The sequence below is a fragment of the Cervus elaphus genome, chromosome 13 (genome assembly GCF_910594005.1).
Source record: "Cervus elaphus chromosome 13, mCerEla1.1, whole genome shotgun sequence".
Taxonomy (NCBI): Eukaryota; Metazoa; Chordata; class Mammalia; order Artiodactyla; family Cervidae; genus Cervus; species Cervus elaphus.
Genome location: NC_057827.1, coordinates 59,421,022 through 59,437,966, shown reverse-complemented (window position 1 = coordinate 59,437,966; position 16,945 = coordinate 59,421,022). Strand labels below are relative to the sequence as shown.

Below are 16,945 nucleotides of genomic sequence, written 5' to 3'. Positions count from 1 at the left end.
GCCACACTCTGAAGAACACCTACTGTGCTGAATCGCAGCTGAACGCCACGGGCGCTTTCACTATTCTGCGCCTTCACACACGGTTCCCTCTGCCTGAGCCGCCCTCCCTTCCTTCCTTTCCCTTACTAACTTCTCCTTGTCTTCCCACATCCTCAATAGATGGTTCCTGCTCTAGTGTCTAGACCTTTGACTGTTTCAGAGCCTGCCCTTCTTGTGAGCTGTGAGCTCCCTGAAGGCAGGGATGGAGGCTGTGTGAGCTTAGGAAAATCACTTAACCTCTCTGAGCCTCTGCCCCATCACAGCATTTCCAGCCTCCAGCACAGGGCTTGGGGTCTAGGACACCAACAGCGAGCTGGCCCCACATGTCCTCCCACAGTTGGGGTCATGGTGGAGGTTACTAGGATCCATTATGGGCCTTAGACAGTGGTGTGCTGGGAATGCTCAACAATGGGCTCTCTGAAGGAAAAAAGCTCTGCTTTGCAGGATTTGTCAATTTTCATGGCATAAATATCTCCCCCATGGCCAACTTCAAGCTACCAACATGAACATGGAGCAGGGAAGAGATGCAGATGACTAGCTTCCGTGAGATGGTTCGTACCATCACTGACTTAGCACACCAGTGGCTTTGGATTCATCACGTCCAATCTCACTATGAGGAAACCGAGGCTCAGGGATATAGAAATTTGCTCCAAGTCCCATGGTTGGTTAGTAGAATCTGGGTCTCTCTTCTCTGATGTGGTAAGAAATAACCACACAGGCTCCCTGACCTGAGAGCTCCTTGTGGACAAACACAACTTTTAAGCATCATTTAAAGGCACTGGCTTCCAGCCAATATCCTGGAGCTAGTTAGTGCTGCATTCTCCTTCTTAAAAGCCTGGAGCCCAAGGCGTAGGGCTCGGGGCTCAGCCCTGCACACAGCGGGGCCTCAAGTGATAGGACTGAGATGCTGGGGGCACAGTTGTAAAACAACTGGTCTGTGATGAGAACATCTGTCTTGGGTGGATCACAGATCAGTCCATCAAGCTGTGCCTCTGAAAGGCCCGCTGGGCTGCAGCCTGCATTTCCTGCTGATTCTGGCTTTCTTTTTTGCCAAAGTCACATCTGTTTTCCATCTGTAGATGTTGCAGGGAGCTGATTACATTTTGAAGAGCTGGCTGGGGGTCTTATGCATGTTTTCATCAGCTGGGAGGTTTTGGAGAAGAGTTCTGACAAAAACACGCTGAAGCTGCACGCCTGGGTCACACAAACCACGAGGACTAGAAGGCCCCTGTCTCAGCCACTGAACCAGCTGTGCTTTCTGGGGTCACGCCCTCTGAGCCTCACTTTTCTTATCTGCAAACCAGAGATATTAGTAATAACAAAACGTAGTCTGTGACTCAGAGCCCTGGTGACAGCGAATGAGTGGCTGGATTAAAAACAAAGTTCTGTCTTCTAGGAAGCATTTTCTAAAAGAGAGGTTGGCAAATTTTTTTTCTGTAAAGGGCTGTGCATGCTAAGTCGCTTCAGTCACGTCCAACTCTTTGTGACCCTCTGGACTGTAGCCCGCCAGGCTCCTCTGCCCATGGGATTCTCCAGGCAAGAATACTGGAGCGGCAATTCCAGAAAAATAAATGACCCAATCAAAAAATGGGCCAAAGAACTAAACAGACATTTCTCCAAAGAAGACATACAGATGGCTAACAAACACATGAAAAGATGCTCAACATCACTCATTATCAGAGAAATGCAAATCAAAACCACAATGAGGTACCATTACACGCCAGTCAGGATGGCTGTTATCCAAAAGTCTACAAGCAATAAATGCTGGAGAGGGTGTGGAGAAAAGGGAACCCTCTTACACTGTTGGTGGGAATGCAAACTAGTACAGCCGCTATGGAAAACAGTGTGGAGATTTCTTAAAAAACTGGAAATAGAACTGCCATATGACCCAGCAATCCCACTTCTGGGCATACACACTGAGGAAACCAGATCTGAAAGAGACACGTGCACCCCAATGTTCATCGCAGCACTGTTTATAATAGCCAGGACATGGAAGCAACCTAGATGCCCATCAGCAGATGAATGGATAAGGAAGCTGTGGTACATATACACCATGGAATATTACTCAGCCGTTAAAAAGAATTCATTTGAACCAGTCCTAATGAGATGGATGAACCTGGAGCCCCTTATACAGAGTAAAGTAAGCCAGAAAGATAAAGAACATTACAGCATACTAACACATATATATGGAATTTAGAAAGATGGTAACGATAACCCTATATGCAAAACAGGAAAAGAGACACAGAAATACAGAACAGACTTTTGAACTCTGTGGGAGAATGTGAGGGTGGGATATTTCAAAAGAACAGCATGTATACTATCTATGGTGAAACAGATCACCAGCCCAGGTGGGATGCATGAGACAAGTGCTCGGGCCTGGTGCACTGGGAAGACCCAGAGGAATCGGGTGGAGAGGGAGGTGGGAGGGGGGATCGGGATGGGGAATACGTGTAAATCTATGGCTGATTCATATCAATGTATGACAAAACCCACTGAAATGTTGTGAATTAGCCTCCAACTAAAAAAAAAAAAAAATACTGGAGCGGGTTGCTATTTCTTTCTCCAGGGGATGCTCCCCATCCAGGGATTAAACCTGAGTCCCTTATATCACCTGCATTGGTGGGCAGGTTCTTTACCACTAGTGCCGCCTGGGAAGCCCTGTATAGGGCTGGATAGTAGATATTCTAGTTCTGCGGGCCACATGGTGGCAGAGGATGAGATGGTTAGATAGCAACACCGACACAGTGGGCATGAATTTGAGCAAAGGAGATATTCTTCACCAGGAGATACTGAAGGACAAGGAAGCCTGGTGTGCTGCAGTCCATGGGGTTGCAAAGAGTCGGACACAACTGAGCAACTGAACAACGACAACCACGTGCTCTCTGTCCCGACTATTCAACTCAGCCATTTGTATAAAAAGCAGCCAGAGATGCTATGTAACTGAATGGACGTGGCTGCTTCAACACAAATTTATTTATAAAACCAGGTGGTGGGCCAGAGTTGGCCTGCAGACCCCGATCAAGAGGAAAGAATACATCACCTTATAACTGCCCCTCTAAGTGTGCTGACTGGGCTCTTATGGAAAGTGGGTGACTATGCAACAATCCTGGGGCCACTCACGACTGTGACCTGCTTTGGCCCTGACCCACCAGCACCATTCCCACTTGAAGCCACTTCCTTCCTCCAGGAGGCTTTAACCCAAGACCCTCACTCCCCTCCCATTAGGTTCAGTGCCCTTATAATGGATTTGCTGGCCCTGTCATTGCAGAATATGGAAAAACAAAGACATGCGAACTCAGAGAGGCCTCCCCTGATGTCCCAACCCAGAACGGCGAACTCCTTCACACTTCCCCGACCCCTGATAGCCTGTTTCAGCACTGATGGTCTACTTCCAAGGAAACAGGAAGCGCTGGTTCCTTGTTTATCATCTGTTTCTTCCCACTAGAATGGAAGCTTTATGAGGGCAGGGACATACTGTGTTCACTATGTATATCCAGCACCTCAATAGTGTGTGTGTGTACACTCAGTCGTGTCTGACTCTCTGCAACCCCATGGACTGTAGCCTGCCAGCCTCCTCTGTCCATGTTAATTTCCCAGGCAATAATACTGGAGTGGGTTGCCACTTCCTACTCCAGGGGACCTTCCCGACCCAGAGATCAGACTCGGGTCTCTTGCGTCTCCTGCATTGGTAGGTGGATTCTTCACCACTGTACCATCTTGGAAGCCCCCTCAACAGCAGTGGATGTTTAATAAAAACATTCACTGAATGAACATCATTTATCTCACTGCACGGTTGTCACCTGTTGAATGCTCCGTGTCTCCCACTTGAGTTGTGACCATCCTAAAAACAGGCGCTGGGTTTTCCTGTTAACATTCATATTGTCAGTAAGTGTCTGTTGAACTGTTGAATGAATGAATTTATCTGATAAAAACACAGGATGGCAGGAAGTAGAGAGCATCTAGAACAGGAGGTTTTAAACTAACTTTTGCTGTGGAAGCCTTTGGTTAAGGGGTGTTTTATACAGAACTTGGCTTCTCTGGTTGATCAGAGACAGACAGCAGTGCTGGCCTCCTATTTACTCGCCTCTCCCCTGCAAGATATCCCCAAGCACTTTGAGAGTTCTCTGGGACCAGTCTGAAAACCACCAGTCCAGTCTGAACTTCCAGCTGCACAGATGACAGCTAGAGCCCCAGGCAGGGAGGTACCCTATGGCCTGTGGCTGACGTGAGACGAGAAGCCAGCCTCTCTCCCGCTGAGCTTCCCAAAGCGACCCTGCTAGGCTGTTTGTGCTTTCTGCAGACGCTGCTTACATCTCAGTTCTGCTTTGAGCAACACCACATCCTTGAGGAAATTGCTCTGGCCTCCTGAGTTCCTCTTTAGGGAGCTCAGCCCACAAGGCAGTCGACCACACAGGCTGTGGGCGTAGAGACCCGAAGCTGAAAGTCCCAGCCTGGCTGGAAAACGTATGAGGCTACTGTAATTGGGTGTGGCCTATCTGAGGTCATCTCTGACCTGAGGGTGCCCTGGAGAGGCAGGGGAACATGGCAGTTTAGCACAGGACCTGGATCCAAGTCCCAGGGTCAGCACTCACCCGCTCACTTGTGACCCTCAAGTGAGCTCAAGTTCAACCTTGCCACGCCTCAACTTCCCTGACTATAAAATGGGGATAACAACAGCATCCGTGCCTCATGTGGGTGGTTGTGATGTTTCAGGAATAAGACAGAATGTTGTTATTGCTGCCGTTTAGTCACTCAGTCCTGTCCAACTGTCTAAAACCCCATGGACTGTAGCCCTCCAGGCTCCTCTGTCCATGGGATTTCCCAGCCAAGAATACTGGAGTAGGTTGCCATTTCCTTCTCCAGGGGATCTTCCCTACCCAAGGATTGAACCCACATCTCCTGCACTGGGAGGTGGATTCTTTACCACTGGGCCACCTGGGAAGCCTAAATAAGACAGAAAGTGATTAACATGGTACCTGCTGGGTTACTGGACTGTGAGAAATGTTAGACATGGTTATTATACAAGACAGGAGGGTAATGTGGCTTCTAATCCTCAGTGGCACTAGTGATAAAGAACTCGCCTGCCAATGCAGGAGACCATAAGAGACACGGGTTCGATTCCTGGGTCGGGAAGATCCCCTGAAGGAGGGCATGGCAACCCATTCCAGTATTCTTGCCTGGAGAATCCCATGGACAGGGGAGCCTGGCTGGCTATGGTCCACAGGGTTGCAGAGAGTCAGACACAACTGAACAGACTTAGCACGGGGTCCTCAGAATGTGACATCTTAAAGGTCCTGAACCCCATTTCTGGTGTGGGGCATAAAAACAAGGTTGTTCTTTGCTTCCAGGCCAGGCACATAGGTTCTCTGTCTGCCTACGTGTCTCTCTTCTGTTACCTGCACGTCAATGCCTAGGGGACTTAGAAAGCCTCCCCCAGCCTGGATCCCTGGATGACTATGTGGCATGAAGCCCACGTCCCGCTCCTCTATCCAACTGGACCTACATGTGTGAGAAATAAATTTGTATTGAGTTAGAGATTGCAGCGTTTATTTGTTACAGCGGAAAGTATTTCCTTAACTAATTATCTATTTACCTGCCTGTCTATATCTGTTTTAAAGAGACCAGATAGAAATCTACCACAATACTAATCATCTTTTTCTACAATAAACATTAGTGACGTTTGTCATCAGAAATCAGTTTAGAATTTTTTAACATAGATTTTTAAAAACCCACAGCCTGCCCTTTCCTCTCTGTCTTTTCTACCCTCGGTAGATGTCACAGGCCTGTTGTTCCACACGCCCGGGGTCTCCCTGAACCAGCTACAAAGACTACTGCAGGAGGAGGAAAAAGCAGCAGCCTGGCCTTCACTGCCCTCTGGGATGCTGCCTGCTCTTTACCTATATTAGAAGAAGGTTCCTTGTATTCTTTTAGAAAGAGTCCCCATATCTGCATACACTGTATTCCTCTTTTCCTTCCCCCTCCTCTAGTGGAGGAGTTCTTGGACTTGAAGCTATTTCTCCCCAACAGCAAGGTCAGTCTTGAATGTCTGATCTTAGATACCGAAGAGGTGGCGACTGCTTGTTTATCAAAGTAATGGGAGGGATGATTCTAGATGTTCTAACTGCTCTCACCAGGCCTCATGCAGTCTGCTCCCAGCTGCAGAAAGGAGGGCCAGGTCGATCCAAAGCCATCTATCTCCATGAACTCTCCACTCTGCCTGACACGGGCCCTAAACTAGCTTCACTGGAAGAAGTACTTGATGGGGATTTATGAGTTCTGGGATCTGTTCCCAGGATGGCTGCCCGGTACAGTGCTGGAGGCACAGGCTCTGGAGTGAGGAAATCCCAGCCTTGAATCCAGGCCCATCCATATCACAGGCATTAACAGCAACTACATTCTGGAAAAGAAGGCCTCGCCCATGATCCCAGGATCTCACGTCTCCAAGTTCCATCTTTTCCCCCTGTCCTAGCACGTTGCCAGCAGCCATGCCTGGCGGGTACCAGTTACTACTGCCAGCATTGTGTAATGGGAAAGACAGGTGGGTGGAGCTTCCTCCCTGGACTTGAGGGGCTGGGGCAGGGTGTGGGGTAGGGGATGTGGGCTGGTGGGAAGAAGGGCTTTTTTCTGCTAAGAGCAGGTCAGTGGTGAAGGCCAGCAGCACTCAAGCTGGACTTGTGCCCTCCACGGGGTCATTGATGCCTCCCAGGGCTTCCATGGGGCGCTGTGGGTCTGTGGACCACACTCTGAGTAGCAAGGTGCTGGAAGCCTCCGGGCTGAATGGGGATGGGGATGAGGGGAGTCAGGGTGGGGTAGGGGGTGGGGAGCTGGGGTGGATTTGAGCAGAAGGCCTGAGGTAGAGGGTCTGGTCCTAAGATCATTGAAGGTCCAAGTCAGAAGAGAATTTAAGAGATCTGGCTGAAAATGTCTCATCATGAGGAAACATCTGACAAACACAAAATGCGGAACTTTCATGACAAAGAAACAATGAGGTGGGGGGTGGGGAGGAAAAAGCTGTATTCCTTAAAAATGTCAATGTCATAGAAGACAAAGAAAGGCTGTGAAGTTCCAGATAAAAGGAGACAGTGAAATGTGATCCCTGCCCTCCCACTGGATCCTGAGCTGGAGGAGGAAGTGCTAAAGAAAGCCCTGTCAGATCACTGCCTGGAGTACAGAAGGTGCTGTGGAGAAAAACATCGTATTGATGTAAAATTACGAAGCGGACGAGTTTAATGTGGTTATGTGAGGAAATACCCCAATTTTTAGAAGTACTTGGGGTAAAGGGCCAAGCTGTATGTACACCTGCCCTCATATGATTCAGGAAAAAATTACATATGCACAGAGGGTAAAAATGATAAAGCAAATAATGTTTAAGATATTAGCAGTCCACAAAGGGCATGTAGATGTTTCTATTTTAATGTCCTATTCCTGCTCTTGAAGTTTTTGAAGTCTGGAATTATTTCCAAATGAAAGATTTAAAAAAAAAAACAACTAAAAAGTTTAGCAGCAGAACGGGTTATTTCAAACAGAATCCCAGATGGAACCCTGTGTATAAAACAGGGACCAGCAGGGCTGCCCGGGGAAAGCCCAGCCTCATGTCCCTTTGGTGGGCCCTGGGATGCCCACTTTGGAAACCACTGAGTGGGCTCAGCCTCCATGTTTTGGGGGAACATGGTGAGAAGGTAGTCATTCCTGCAACCGCTCATCCACTGGACGCTCACGTACACATCGGGTCGCATCTGAGCCTCACAACAGTCCCAAAAGAGGTGTTCCCAGCCCCCTTGTAAGTGAGAAAATGGAGGCTCTGGAAGATTAGTACCTCCTTGGGGCCTGAGCCATCCAGGTATTTGTTTTCCAGGTCCTCTCCCAATGCCCTGCATGGCAACCTGAGAGGCTGGTCGTATCATCTACATTTTATACACAAGCAGATGCCCCATGAGATTCAAGTCCAAGGCTACAGCACCGAAGCTGGGTTCAAATGCATGTCTTTGAATGAACCCCCACATCCCTGCTCTTCTCTTCACCTGCATCCTCCCAGGTGAAGAGGCTGAGGCCCCGAGTGGGGCAGCCCAGGCCTGCTCCGGGCACAGGGGAGACAGGAAGTCCACTGGTTCAATGGCCAGTGCTCAGGCAGCAATGGCTACCTGAACAGAAAGCCATCTGCTCCTGGTGGAGCTGTTTCTGGTGGGAAATCTTCACATGGAGCCATGAACCCGCCTTGAATTTCTGCCTGGAGCTGGCTTCTCAATCAGCAGGGATATTCCTGTCTCCCTGCACCCCCCAGCCCCACCCCCGCCAGCAAGGGCAGAGGACAAGGACCTTCTTCTTCTTCCTCACATTTAGCTTTTCCCTCCCCCATTCCCTGCTCGCTGCTAAGTTTTCAGTAAGTAAATTCACTCTCAGCAAAACTCATGGTGTTTGAAGTCACTGCCAAGACACTGGGTGTTCAAGCTAAAGGTTTCTGAGTCAACGGGGGACTCGCTGAGGATGCAGCTGCCCCTTACAGGCCCAAAGCTGCCTCCTTGATAACATCCCAGGGTCTCTAGAGCCCTTGGCCCTGACTTTGCCCCAAGCCCCCGCACGGCAGGGAGAATGGCTGCCCAAACGAGAAGCTCAGATGGGGCGGAGGGTGGGGGAGTGGAGGTGGGGAGATAGGGAATTGTCCTTGGCAAGTGCCAGCCACTGGGCTGCATGCAAACTGCAGGCTCATCTAACTCCCACAACACCCCCATAAGGTGGGTGTAGTTGGGCCCATTTACCATGGGGGAAGCTGAGGCTCAGAGCACTGACATAACCTTGCACCATACCCCAATCTCACACATACACTTTCATTTGGTCTGTGGCCAAACTGGCCTGCCCTTCTCCAAGACAGATGCATAACCCCTCCCTTCAAACAGCCATCATTGGGCAAGACCGCTAGGCATCATGTGTGGCAGGCTGACATTTTACACATGCTATTTCTAATATTTACAAGTGACCAAGTGTGGCTTCTGAAATGTCAGGGTCTGAGTTTCACCTCTTTGTAAAACAGCCTCCAGAGATGAGGGAACTGGGTCCTATAAAGGAGTTAAGTAAATCATTCAAGGTCACTCAGGTAGAAAGTGACAGATCAGGAATTTGAACCCATCTGTATGGCTATAGAGGTAACAATCCTTCCATTCTCCCTTTTCCATGGCTGTCATGTATAGTTTACACAGGTTGCTTACTGTACAAGGACATCCAGCTGAAGGGGTAATCAGGGGATAAAATGCAGCCAACATTCTGTTCACTAAGGTATGCACCACGGTGCAGTGATGCCTGTCCTTGTCTGCCTGGAGCAGCGCTGTGGTAAACTGATTAAAAGTGATCCCAGTGATTCCCTTCTCTACATCTGGACCCCTTACTTTGTTCCTTTGCAGGTCTTCTCAGCATGAAGCAAAGTCTAGTTCCTCACCCTTTAAATCTGGGCAAGTCTTGTGACTCAGTGAGTCAGTGAAATGGTTCAGCGTGGCACTGTGCTTGTTCAAGTCCAGGCCGAGAGACTTTGCAGGCTGCACTTGCCCACTTGGATCCCAGCTACCACCGTGGGCACAAGCTTGGGCTAACCTGCTGCAGAATTAGAAACACGTGGCCCAGTCACCCCCTTTCCAGACCGGTCAACAACCAATCAACCACCCAACCTATAAGCAGGACCATCTTAGCCCACCCAGCCTTCAAGTGACCCCTCACACGGACCCTCAAGCCAGCCCAACCAAGCTCAAGTGCACCTGACCAGATCAGTGTAAATGCCCAGCTGACTTCTGTAACTGATTTCTGTGGCCATTAAGGGCTGAACTGTATTCTTTCAAAGTCCATATGTTGCAGACCTAGGCCTCAGTGCAGGGGACCTTATTTGGACATTAGGTCTTTGCAGATCTAATTAGTTAAGATGAGGTCATCCTGGAGGAGGGTGGGCCCCTAATCCAGCATGACTGACATCTTTATAAAAAGGGGAAATTTGGACACAGACACACACACAGACAGCACACCAGGCAAAGGCTGGAGTGATGCTGCCACAAGCCAAGAACTCCCAGAAGCTAGAGGAGAGGCTTGGAACATGCCCTTCCCTACAGCCTTTAGAGGGAGTAGGGCCCTGCTGATACCTTGATCTCAAAATGCCAGTCGCCAGAACTGTGGGCCAACACACTTCTGTTGTTTAAGTCACTAGTGTGTGGAACTGTGTCACGGCAGCCCTAGGAAACAAAGGTAGTGCCTTTCCCTAATCCATACGGAGGCACAGTGTGGGCTGGCTTCCTTGCCTGCTTCCAGTGTGGCTGCCAATCACGGTCCTCCTCCCAGCCCCCAGGGAGCACAAGAGGTGCCCAGAAGTTCCACCCCTGCCATGCCTACTCCCACCCTAACAGATCTCTGAATCTGGGAAGGCTTCTCCCATGCCTCTCAATGGCTCTGGAGTTCTTGAGGGGAAGGGGTCACAGCCTCACACAGCATCGCTGGTCCAGGGACCCAGAGAGAACATGCAGCCTGGGGCCCCTCCCGGCTGCCCACCTACCTGGGTTGCCGAGCGCCATGGAGTCGTAGATGAGCTTACAGGTCTTGAGCAGGATGGAGATCTTCTTCTCGGGCGAGTAGGCCTTGTGCATGCTGGAGAACTTCTGTAGGATCTTCTCCATGATGGGCACCTCCGGCACGCTGGTGGTCACACCCAGGTCGGTGGTAGTGGTGGCCAGGATAACCAGCTGGTTATCCTTGAGCTGCTGCAGCGAGCCGTCCTTGCTGTGGATCTCACGCAGGCATGAGTAGATGGCTTCCTTCAGGGGCTTCAGGACACTCTTGTACAAGGCAGACTCCACAATGGCTTCTATAGGTGGGTGAGAGCCAGAGGGTGGGATGAGGAAACCAGCGGCAGGGATCCTGCCCCCAGGTCTTGTTGTCCAACAGTGTGGCTTCCCCATCCCTGGTCCCTGGAAGGGCATACTCACAGCCCTGGCAGGTTTGGCTCACAGTTCTGCCAGGTGAGACTGTGTAGTACAGAAAGGCACAATGCTAAGGGCATAGGAGCCCTCCAGGACCCATACGTGGTATCCTAATGCTTTTCACAGGGCCTGGCACAGATTTAACTCTGAAAGGGCTGCCTATTAGTATATAATCTGAAAGGGTCCTATTCACATGGGAGTTATGCAGTCTACATACAACCTGTGCAACTGTACCTGGAGGGCCTAAGGGCCCAGTAAATGTTTGACATTTAAAAAATATCAAATGTAAAAAAAAATAAATAAAAAAAATAAAAATAAAAAATGTCAAATGTAGTAAATGTTTAACATTTAAAAAAAGAGTTACTCTTTTTTTAAAATTAAATATATTATATATATATATACACACAATTATTATTATTATTTGGTTGTACGACAAAGTTGGGATCTTTATTTTCCAACCACAAATCAAACCTGTGCCCCTTGCAGTGGAAGTGTGGAGTCTTAACCCCTGGACTGCCAAAGAAGTCCCAGTAGAGTTATTCTTAATATGTATTTTTCAATTACCAGATCCATTTGCCTCTAGTCTTAAAAATACAGCATAGCCAAAACCTGATTCCTCATCATTTGCGTGGCTACCACCTGGACCTGGGCCGTCATCATCTCTTACCTGACTTATGTCAATAGCCTCCTGCCCTGGCTTCTTTTAGTCCTTTACTCGACATAGCAACGGAGAAGGCAATGGCAACCCACTCCAGTGTTCTTGCCTGGAGAATCCCAGGGATGGCGGAGCCTGGAAGGCTGCTGTCTATGGGGTCGCACAGAGTCGGACACGACTGACGCGACTTAGCAGCAGCAGCAGCAGCAGCAACACCAACATAGCAACCAGCACAATCGTGCTCTGCTGTGTTTGATCATGATATTCCTGTGCCCCAATCCCTGGTGGCTCAGAGGTTAAAGCATCTGCCTGCAATGCGGGAAACCCGGGTTCGATCCCTGGGTCGGGAAGATTCCATGGAGAAGGAAATGGCAACCCACTCTAGTATTCTTGCCTGGAGAAACCCATGGACGGAGGAGCCTGGTGGGCTACAGTCCATGGGCTGCAAAGAGTTGGACACGACTTCACTTTCTTTCTTTCTTTCATGCACAAAAGAAGCCAAAGCCTTTCCCATGGCCCACAAGCCCCTCTGTGATCTGACCCTGTGACCCCACTCACTCATGACCTTGTCTGCTCCCCGTGTTCATGCTGCTCCAGCCACCCTGGCCCTCCTGCTATTCTGCCAACCTGCCAGGTTTGCTCCTACCTCAGGGCCTTTGCACCTGCTATTCCCTTTGGCTGGAGGAATGCACATGGCTATTTGCATGGCTTATTCCTTCTCTGTTCAAACGCTATCTTATCTAAGAGGCATCCTGATCAGCTAGCAGAGTGAGAATTAGTCATCTCTGATCTCACAGCACTCTGCAACATACATGTCATAATTTTCACTCAACAGATGGATCAACTTAGGCTCTGCTGATGCAGGTCACAGTTAGTTGGGGGCTGAGCAAGGATTTGAACCCAGGTCAGCTTGATAGCAAGGCAATGCTCAGCTTTGATTGACAGTAGTGAAATATTCTTGGGAAGTCTTTTTGGCTCTACTCAATTCCTGGGGCGGGTGGAGGGGAGGGTCTCGGCTATTGGCCCTGGTAGCAGAGGTCCCAAGTCCTATCCCTGTAGAGAGACACCTGGGCTGCCTTATCTCTGGGAGTGAGGGAGGAGCCCATGTCCCCATGGCTGAGTTTCAGCAGAGGCCAGGTAACCCTGCCATGCACGCCTAGAGCTGGCCCACGTCTGGGCTTGGGGCGGGTCCTGGCTGTCTCGGTCCTCATCCTACAGCCTCCCTCTTCCCCTTTGCTTCTCCAGCCTCTCCCACAGGAGAACACACGACTGCCCTAGCCTCCCTCACCACTCTCCTGTCTGTCCTTCCCAGTCCTCAGAGCCTCTGCAGCTGGAGGTGTGGTGACTCAGAGGCGGGGACCTGTGGTCAGCTTCCCCACTGCTCCTGGCTCCTGTGTGACCTCAGCCAAGTGCTTTCCCTTTCCAGGGCCTTCCCCTTAATCTATAAAACAAGAGGGTCCATGCCCTCTCAGGTGCCCTCATCTCTGAAGCCACCAGGTCTCCTGCAGAGACTGCCTCTGGCCCTCAGTAGCCACACATATTACTGCTGCTTATGCCGCTAATCGCTCCTAGCGATTTGTCTCCCTAATGAAACCAGGAGCATCCTGAAGGAGGGGGCCGGCCCACTCTCAGGTGGTTGAGGTTCTGCCGTCTAACTGGGCCCATGGGCCGAATTCCGAAGGAAGAGGCAGAACAGCAGAGGGGTTATTCAAGGAAAGGGCAGCCTGTCTGGGGTCGTCCCTGGCTCCCGCCCGCTCCCGGCCCCTGTCCTGGACGCGGACCGACCTAGCTCCTCCTCGGAGTGCAGGGTGGGGTCCACCAAGGCCTTCAGCTCGGTGCTCTGCAGCAGGTAGCTCTTGAGCTGGGTCATCATGGTGCGGATCTCCTGCAGCATCTCGGTGCTGGAGGTCTGGTGGGACATCATCTCCAGGCTGTACACTTTGTAGTCCTGAACCAGGCTGCCGAAGTAGGAGCCCTTGTCCTGGGCCAGCTCCACCACCTTCTTGTACAGCTTGCGGTTGTTGGACAGGAAGGCATTGAAGACACTGCTGAAGCTTGCGAAGCTCAGGCGGTGACGCGCCTTGCCCAGGATCATGGACGGCTTCTTCTTCATGCCGGGGCTGCTGAACTGCTCCAGCTCCTCCTCCGTGCTGCTGGTCGAGTACGAGTCCTGGTCAGCAGCCGAGGCGGGCACACCCAAGCTGTCCGAGAGGGAGGCCAGGGAGCCCTTGAACTCTGGAGCGCTCTGGGGTCGGGCCCCTGCCCGCGCACGCGGGCTCTGATTACCCCCAGCGGGGGAGGCAGGACCTTGGATCTCTCCGGGGGGACCAGGCGTGGGCTTCTCCAGGGCCTCCCCTGCTGCGGAGAGCTCCGCCGTCTCCAGGGGAGCTGGGAGGACCGAGGCCAGCTGCCGGGAGACCCGTTTCTTCCTGGGAGGCGGGACTGGGGCTTGTCGGATCTTCCTCGGAGGCTCTGGCGCGCTGCCTGGGTTGCTGGCTTGGGCTGATGTTTCCTGGCCTGGCTCTGTGGTTCTCGGAGGCCTGTCCCCGGGGCTGTCTGAGGTTCGCTGGGGAGGCAGGCGGAGTGGTGATGCCCTGGAAGGACCCCCCGGGCCCCCCTCTGTGGCTGCCCCCCTGTCCGGCTTCCCTGCACTGTGGTCCTCCAGGGAGACCTTCTCGGAGATGCGGCGTCTGGGGGGAACCGTGGGGAGGCTCTTCTTCGTGGGCACTGCGGGGGCGGGGGCTTGCAAGGGGCTGGCGGCTGCCCCTGGCTTCATCTCTTCCTCCCTGAGAGGGTCCAGGCCTGCGAGGGGACGTGGGAGCCTCTCACAGGCTGTCATGGGTGGTTGGCTTGGAAGCTCCGGGGGGCCCGGGGCATGGGGTGCCAAGTGGGGGGCGGATGCTGGGGGTGAGGGCGGAAGAGCCTCTGGAGGCGGGAGAGCCGCCGCCGGGGGAGAACTGGGCAAAGGACTGGCCGGGGCGGGAGGAGCAGCGGGAGGAGGCCGGCTGAAGCCCGGAGGGTGCAGGGGGAGTGGCGGGGGAGGGGGCGCCGGGCGGCGGGGGGCCCACCGGGAGGTGGGTGAGGTAGCGTCAGAGGTGGGGGGCGCCGGGCGCGAGGGGCAGCTTCCAGCGGGGGGCTGGTCGGCCGGCGGGGCACGGCCACAGTCCTCGATGAAAATCGGATTCACAAACCACAGGCGGCCGTTTCCTATGGACAGCTCGATTTCACACGAGCAGTTTTCGGGATGGGCGGTGGACTTGAGGCTGGAGGCAGGGGGCGCTCCGGGGGCTGGGTCTCTTGGGGCTTCGGCTGGACTCCCACCTCCTCGCCGGGGGTTCAGCGAGGAGTCCCAGAAGCCTGTCCGAGAAGAGAGAGGGAGAGGCGGTAAGTCCCTGAAGCTGGGCCCCTGCGTGGACCGGACCGGGTGGTATTTGCGGGCTGCGTGGGGGCAGGGCCGAGGGAGGGCCGGGTGGCGAGGTGTTTGCTTCACCAGCTCAAAGGTTGTTTTCCCCTCCTGGACTGTTTTAAACCTCTCCTACCACTTCCTGCCTTGGGAGGGGGAAGCCCCACGCCGTCCTCCCCTGTGGTGCCGGGGTGGGGCCAGGACTGCGCCGGTGACAGGCTCCTCGCCTGGGTCCTGTCCCCTGGCATGTGAGAGCCGCCAGAGGGGCACCCATGATCTGGGGTGCAGGCTCGTGTGGGCATGGAGTGGACGAAGCCCAGAGCTCCCGTTGCTGACCAGCCGGGGGCTCTGAGGCAAGTCTCCAGACCTTTCTAGGCTTCAATCTAGATTGGGGTCCCGACAGAGAAGGGACTTTGGGCCTGTTCTTGGCCACTGCAGTTGTCACAGCAGGAAGAATGAACTATGGATGGTGGCCAGTGAGCTCAGACCTGACCCTCCAAGAGGGGGATCGCCTGCCCGCTGCAAAATGATTCCGCCTCTGGTCGATCTCAGTGCTAAAGCAGGAGAATGCCCTCTTGCCCTCAGCTCGGAAAGCTTGAGCTCCCGCACTGCTGAGGCCCAGCACACGCCTTTCTCCTGACTTAGCCCATGGCTGAGGCCACCAGCGCAGGCCTTTCCCTCTCCAGGTTCTGATGGTCAGAGCCAGGCTTGTTCTGGGTAAGGGGCACGGGATGTCCAAGTCAGGGGTTGATGAGATCACAGGAGGTCCCGACCTTTCGGTACCAAGCCCTCTGGAGAACCAGGTGAAAGCTCAGGATGCTCCAAGAAGGGCCCCAGGGGCACATTTTGAGAACAAGGTCAGAGGGCTGGCAGGTCACTGCGAACTCATTCAAGCAGTCCCTTCTACTGGAGAGGAATAGGGAACCCAGGTCTTGTCCAAGCTGTTAATTTTAGAGATTGATAGTGCCATTTCCTTGTTAATGAGGCCAGGTCTCCAGTCTCCCACCCAAGGCTGTTTACCTCCGGGAAGGAGTCATCAGTAAGTAAATTACCAAAAATAGCATCAAAGACAATACCAGGAACAAACATGTGCTGGGTCCTGGGTGTGTGGGCTGCTTGCTCTACAGGGACTGTCTCAGGGTTTCTGACCACAGGCCTCGGGTGTAAGTCCTCAGGTTGTCCCCATGCGACAAATGAAGATAAGAGACCCAGAGAGATGAAAGGTCACCAGGTCGGGGAATGAAGGAGCTTGGGTTTGAACTAGGTCGTACTAGTTCTGAAGGCCGGGTGCTGGCCGATGTGTTACATGCATGGCCGCCCTTCATAGGAACTTGCGACACTTCCCATCCCTGTTGCTCTCCTGGCCTGAGTGAGGGGTGGGGTGGCGTACACCCCAGAGCCAGGGTCAGGGTACAAACATAACAGGTTCTTGACACTGGAATAAAGGAGACATTGCAAGATGGCCGAGGGCAGCCGTGGGTGCGTGTGTGTTCATCCCAAGGGATGGGCACGCTCAGGGGTGTGGGTGTTCACCAGCTTGCTGGCCAAGGAGGTCAGAAACCCGATCAAGGTGAGCAGTGTGTAATTCCAGGACAGCAGGGCTGCTGAGAAGCTGAGACAGTGCCGTGTGCATCCCTCTGGGGTGGCCATTGCAGAAGAGCAGAGCGGGGCTCATGGTACAGTCCCTTCGTGGGCAGAGACCCCATGTCTGGAAGTGCTGCGGCCAGCTGTCTCCACTGTATCAAAGATGACAAACTTTCATGTGACTTTCCAATGTGCACCCCTGCCAGTCACTCCCTGAGGACGTGGGGGGCCCTGCATGGGAGGGTGTGTCTTCAGGCTCTTCCACCATCTCCGGGGGAGGCGGGGGAGGGCTGTTTCTCAAGGCTGCCTGTGCCT

At 52.7% G+C, this 16,945-nt stretch overlaps 1 protein-coding gene across 2 annotated transcripts in view; it reads right to left on the bottom strand.

Annotated features, from left to right (window-relative positions):
• The window catches only part of RIN3 (Ras and Rab interactor 3), a 132,301-nt gene that overhangs the window by 13,454 nt on the left and 101,902 nt on the right, over window positions 1–16,945 (bottom strand). For both annotated transcript variants that reach the window (XM_043921499.1, XM_043921498.1), the window contains exons 6-7: window positions 13,429–15,000; window positions 10,565–10,873 (exon numbers count right to left, since the gene is read on the bottom strand). In XM_043921499.1, coding sequence (XP_043777434.1) covers window positions 10,565–10,873; window positions 13,429–15,000 — 1,881 coding nt within the window. The remainder of the gene's footprint in view (window positions 1–10,564; window positions 10,874–13,428; window positions 15,001–16,945) is intronic.